The sequence below is a fragment of the Rhinolophus sinicus genome, chromosome 8, assembly GCF_057876585.1.
Source record: "Rhinolophus sinicus isolate RSI-liver-muscle chromosome 8, RSI-T2T, whole genome shotgun sequence".
NCBI lineage: Eukaryota > Metazoa > Chordata > Mammalia > Chiroptera > Rhinolophidae > Rhinolophus > Rhinolophus sinicus.
In genome coordinates, this window is record NC_142508.1 from 38,087,104 (window position 1) to 38,093,134 (window position 6,031).

General features: G+C 54.7%; 1 protein-coding gene across 2 annotated transcripts; it reads right to left on the minus strand.

Moving 5' to 3' along the window:
* Positions 1–318: 318 nt before the first annotated feature.
* On the minus strand, positions 319–4,557 carry CD37 (CD37 molecule). 2 transcript variants are annotated; one of them, XM_088800044.1, is made up of 9 exons: positions 4,495–4,557; positions 4,200–4,274; positions 4,021–4,093; positions 3,049–3,173; positions 2,870–2,944; positions 2,234–2,338; positions 1,420–1,656; positions 933–1,016; positions 319–712 (listed from the first exon to the last, which is right to left on the minus strand). In XM_088800044.1, the coding sequence occupies exons 1-9, from the start codon at positions 4,555–4,557 to the stop codon at positions 341–343; spliced, it is 1,209 nt and encodes a 402-aa protein (XP_088656170.1). In that variant the 3' UTR covers positions 319–340. The 2 variants fall into 2 exon arrangements, with proteins under 2 accessions (XP_088656170.1, XP_019597228.2); XM_019741669.3 differs by lacking the exon at positions 4,495–4,557 and having other exon boundaries at positions 4,200–4,343.
* Between the last annotated feature and the right edge of the window lie 1,474 nt (positions 4,558–6,031).

Sequence of the window (6,031 nt, forward strand, 5' to 3'; positions counted from 1 at the left end):
TTTCAGAGACAGGGAGGGGAAGTGGGGTGGTGGGGGGTCCTGAGGGAGAAAAGTAGGGGTGGGGCCAGGGGAAGAAACAGGTGTCAAGAATTGGGTGGGACAGGGCTAGAGGGAGAACTGGGCCTGGTTGTGAAAGTCGGGGTCCAGGACTAGAGTTTGGGGAAAGATAAGAAAGGTGGAGAATCGTGGTGGAGTTAAGGGTAAAAGGAATGGAGGTCATGGGGTAGGCCATCAAAGATGTGGGTGGGCCCAGAAGGGTGGGGATGGGGGGAATCCAGCTGCGTCTAACGCAGGTCTAGAGTCTGGGAAGGAGTGAGCTCCGGAGAAAGCCCAAAGTCTTTTATTCCAGAGGCTCATCTGTTTCCCCCTCTGCCTCCGTCTCTAATTCCACCTCAGCCTCCACCTCTGTGCCCGAGATCCCGGTCTCAAGCTGTTCCTCATCTTGATCCCAAAGCGGCCAGGTCCCCAGGGCCATGGGCAACTTGCCCTGCGGGGCCTTGTCCCCCAAGTTGGGACAGGCACCCGCCATGCCCCAGCCACCCCACAGACTGACGCTACGCCCGATGCTGCTCAGCACACCGCCACGCCCGCTGCTGCCATCAGCGCTCAGGCTGGGCCTGGGGCTCCAACCGTCGGCTCCCGGCACCCGCGGCTGGGGTTCCCGGAGGAGCGCTCTACGTGGCAGTAGTAGGCTCAGCCCCGCCACACTCACCTGCGGGGAAAGGGGAGGGATAAGGCGGCCCAAAACAAGAGGCTGGTCGGCCGAAGAGAGCCAATAGGAGCCTCACGAGGAAGGGCGGGAAGGCCTCCCTCGTGAGGCTCCTATTGGCTCTCAGGCCTGGGTTGGCCGACGCTCTATCACTCATGCGCCTTGGGGTGGGGCTATATAGAGATTGTAGGGCCAATAGCGAGTGAGGGCAGGACTAGGTTACCTCGAGTAGACCGACGCCCAGACAAATGCCCACTATGGAAATAAGGTTGTTGTGCAACCACTTCTGGAGGCTCTCCGCGCAGCCCTGGGAATGTAGAGAAAGGTTAAACAGTTTTTTATGAGATTCGAACTCAAGCCCTGGCCCGCCGTTCTCCACAGCGCAGCCCTCACCCCTCTTTCAGCTACCGCTCTGCTTCCCTAGTTACCAGGGTTCTCTAGTCTTCACTCCGTTCAAGCCTCCCCCTCCTTAAGTAACAGCGTTTCGGGTCCTCCCCTTTCGGCTAAAATCTTTAGGCCCCGCCCTTCCGAAGACCCCGCCCCTTCTAGCGGTTCCGCCCCTCCTACCTTTTGTCTCGTAGCCTCTCCCTACTTGCAGACACCGCCCTCCTGTCTAGGCCCCGCCTCCTGTGGATCACGCCCCTCCCGGCAGTCCTATCCCTTCTGCAGGCCCCTCCTTTCTAGTAGGTCCTGCTCCAAACCCTGCCCACCTCTCGATAGGTGTAGCTGTTTGCAGGGACCACGCAAAGGTCTGTACTGTGTTCGGGCCGCGCCTGTGATCGGAGCCGGCTGGACTGGGGGAGGGGGATCTTAAAGAAGATTGCGGAGTCGTTGGTCGCGGATGAATTATAGCAGGAGCAGGGCAAGCGGTACCCCTCCGACACGTTGCTCCTCAGGCTGGAGACACCAAGCCAGTCCTGAGGAGAGTTCCAGCCGCAGCAGCGCAGCTGGGAAAGGGACAGAGTCAGAGGGACGGGCTGGGTGGATGCAAGATGATTTTGGGGATCAGGGGACTGGGTGAGGGTATGTCGTCAGGTTGGGAGGAGAGGACTAAGTGGTGGGTGCTGGGTGGGGTACGGTGGGCTAGGTTGGGGTCACGACAGGGCCAAGGCCAGGGGACATTAGAGGCACATGGGGTTGGGAGAGATGAATCACGGGGCGACCTGGGACTGGGGGAGGAGCTGCAAAATGACACAGGACCGAAATTTGGTGGGCAGTGTAATTAAGCTCAGGGGGACAGGTAGATGGGAGGGCGGGCCATGTGAGCGAGCTGGGAATGGGGTCTCACGTGGGACAGGTCCCGTGGGAGCCAAAATCACTAAGGGGCAGGGAGTGGGGTCACACTAGGGCCTTGGGGCTGAGGGCGGAGTCCTATCGAGGCAGAAGGCGGAGCCTCTCCAGGGTCTTGGGTGGGGGCCTGGGCCACAGTGGGGCCAGTTATGTTATCATCAGGGGGCGGGGCCACGTTAGAGTCCCAGAGCTGGAGGGACGGGTACACATCTGGGTGGGTGGGGCCTCACGCACCTGGAACTGCACGTAGTCCCAACTCTCTTCCGCCGCGGTCTCCTCCGGGTTGGCGTGGTAGTTGTGGATCGTCTTCTGCACAACATCCTTCACCCTCCGCACCAGCTGAGAGGCCGAGAGTGAGGCCGAGCTCCCACCTGCCCACTCCGTGCTCTCCGACCCACTCCAGCCATTCCCCAGCTCTCTCAGCCCAAAAGGGTCCCTGAGCAACCTTATCCCGGCGTCGGTTCCTCAGTGAATGGCTAGCTATGTTTCTGCTCCTCAAAATCTCTCTTTGGCGGTTTTTACCGTCTATCTTTCTGTTTCTGTCTCTGTCGCTATCTTCCACGGTTTCTTATTGGGTATCTGTCTCTTCCTCCGAGCCTCTGTTTTTCCGCATGTTTTCTCTTTTTTTCTGTCTGTTTCCCTTTGGATCTCTGTCTCTCTTGCTGTCTGTCTTCCTCCATCCGTGTCGGTCGTTCTCTGCCTCTCCCTGTCGCTACCTCCCTTACTGTGCCTGTTAGTCTCTGTATCTGTTCTGTCTTTATTCCTCTGTCTCTCTCTGTTATTTCTCTTTGTCTATGTTCCATCTCTTTCCATCCTCCCACCCCTGGTCCACCTACTGGCTGCAGGGGAAGGTGGGGAAGGCAACCTCACCCGGATCCGCTGAGTGGAGATCAGGATCCCCAGGGTGATCTGCGTGACGAACAGGAGCAGCAGAATCCCGAAGTACTGGGGGGCAGAGACAGGAGGTCAGGCTGAGACCCTCCCCAGGATGCAAGGGCTCTATTTGAGGGGGGATGTGAGTGGTCCTAGGGATAAAGAAGGGCACTCACCAGGCCCAGGAGGCAGCGGAGCTCCTTCAGGGCCCCCACACAGCCCAGGAGGGCAAGGCCCATGGTGAGGATTCCTGAGATGGCCAAGGCTTTGGACCAGATCTGCAGGGGCATGAAGGACAAGCCTGGGGAAGGTGAGAGGCAGTGATTGGGCCCATGTGCACAGCTCCCGGCAGTCCCATTCCCCATGCCTTTCAAGTGGGGAGCAGTATCCTGGGGGGCCTCCTTCTGGGTTCCCAGCACCTCTTTCTCTGGGTCACTGTCACTGCCCCACCCTGAGTCTCCGTCCCTCTTCTGGGATTCTCTCCTAACTCTCTCTGAGTGTCTGCCCCTGTTTTTCCTGATCTCTTCCTCTTGCTCTCAGTCTCTCCTTCATCTCCTCCTCACTCCCAATAGTTTCAACCTCATCACTTGTTCTGTCACTTTGGATTAGTCACTTTACCCTCCCTGAGGCCTAGGGAATAACGATATCTATTTCCTGGGGTTGTTTTGAGGAACACCCAGGAAGCATGTGTTTAACCCAGTCCTTATCACAAGGCAAACACGTATTAAATATGAGCTATTAGGAGTTTGACTATTACCCCATTATTATTTTCCTACTGTTATTATTAGTGTTATATATTTGCTCTTCTACTTCCTTGCTGTGTGACATCCAGTAAGTGACTTCCCCTCTCTGAACTTCAGGAGGGGAAAGTTTGTGGGAGGATCTGATAAGCAACTGCACAAGATCTGACTGACACATAGGAAGTGCCTGAGAAATGAGTATTATTATTGTTTTTAGTGGTATGCACAACTCATTTATCAGAGGAAGGCATTGAGGCTCAGAGAGGTGCAGCAGTGGCCAGTGGGGAGTGGTGCAGCAGAGCGTGGGACCTGCCCAGGGAGTTGGGACCTCCCAGGAGGCCACTTGCTGGGAGGCTGGGTCCATGCCTGCTTCAGGAAGGCCCTCCCCGACTGCCCCGGCCCCCTCACCCACAAAGGACACAAAGCTGGTCTTGTCCACGAGTATCCAGATACCAAAGCAGAAAATCAGGCTGCCTAGGACCTGGGGAGAGGAGAGGAGAATATGGTGGTAGGCAAGCGGGGATACGAGGGTAGGGGTGGCTGAGGCAGGGGCTGGGGCCAGGCTGGGTAGCCATGAGGTAACTCACAAAAAAGAAGAGGTTGAAAACGAAGAGGAGATACTTGATGAGACTGAGGCAGTTGTCCTGGGCCGACATCTTCGCCTAGAGGGGTGAGTGAACAGACGAGGAGTTGGCACTGTGGTTGACGGCGGAAAGAAGCTGTGAGAGAGGGAGAGGCTGAGAGAAAGAGAAAGGAAGAACAGAGAAAGAGGAAGTTCTTGGGGCGGAGCCCCACCTCCTCCCTCTACTCATGAGGTGGTTTTCTTCTGTGTCTCAGTCCCTGTCTCCTTCACCTGCCCCACTGGGACACACACTCCAGTACCTGAGGGGCCTTGGAATTTGTGGACACCAAGGACACTTCAGGCAGTCCCTCCCAGGTCTCCATGGTTCAGGCTGGGGGCCCACAGGGACTCCTGATCTACTTGCACCCACTTACTCGGCACCAGAAACCCAGGCTGGCCCTGGACAGTAGCCGACCTCACAGACACTCTGACCTCACTGCCTGCTAAGCTCTGCCATCCCTGCATCCATCTCTGTCCCCACTTCCTGGACCTCGGTCTCTTGTCCTCCCCTCTCTGGGTCTCTGTTCCCTTCTCTCTGGGCCTTTATCCCCTCTCTGAGTCTCTGTTCCCCCCTCTCTGAGTCTCTGTCTCCCCAACCTCAGGGTCTCTAAGCCTCTCCCTCTCTGGGTTTTTGGCCCCATCTCTCTGTGCACCTGTCCTCCTTTCTCTGTTGATCACTGTTCCCTTCCCACCCCCACCTTCCGTCATTGCCCCTCTCTCAGAATCTGAGTCCTGTTTTTGGCAACAAATGTAAACCAGGTACTCCCTGTACTGGGGCAGGGGCTGGGCACCTGGGGGAAGTGAAAGTGCTGCAGGCCCCAAGTGGGAAGGTCCCTGGGAGTGAGGGGTGGCTGGCCAGTGCCAAAACACCCAGAGCGGAAGCAGAGCCTCTCTGGCAGTACTTCCTGCCTCTGCAGTGGGGCCCCCTGAGAGGACGAGGAAGCCCTGGAGAAGCCAGGATTGAGCTTGGGACCTTGGCAGTTAGATCCAGGTTTGCAGTACCTGATGGTCTCTAGGCCTGAGCAGTGTGCCTAGCAGCCTCTGAAGTCTTCCCTGATGCCCCACAGGTTCCCCACTCTTGTCAAGTCCCAAATCCTCAGATTTCCAATATCTGTTGGGGATATTCCTACTATCCTGACATCTATCCAAGCCCCGGAAAACCAGCCACTCTTAGAGACACAGCACCTTCTCTCTAAGAGATCTCATCTACTATCCTTTTTTTTAAAGGCTACAAATGCAATTAATTATTGTCATAAAAAAATCTATTCAGATTAATAGTATTGAGGAATAGTTGACAAATATAATTGCATATATTTAAAGTGTACAATGTAATAATTTGATAAACATAGGCATTGGGGAATGATTACCAAACTCAAGATAATTAACAGATTCATTATCTCACATAATTAACTTTGTGTGTGTGTGATGAGAACACTGAAAACCTACTCTCAGCAGCTTTCCAGTACACAATCTGTATTATTAACTGTACTCACCATGCTGCAAATTAGATCCTCAGCATTTATTTTTCTTGTAACTGAAAATTTGTACCCTTTGATCTAAATCTCCCCATTTCTAGCCTCTGGAAACCACTGTTCCACTCTGTTACTATAAAATCTTTGTGTTTTTTTTTTTAGATGTCACATATAAATGATATTTTGTCTTTCTCTGCCTTGCTAATTTCACTAGCATAATTCCCTGCAGTTTCATCCGTGTTGTCACATATGGCAGGATTTCCTTTTGTATGATGGAATAACATTCCATTATGTGTGTTTGTTTGGGAAAGGGGGCTGGGCCCAT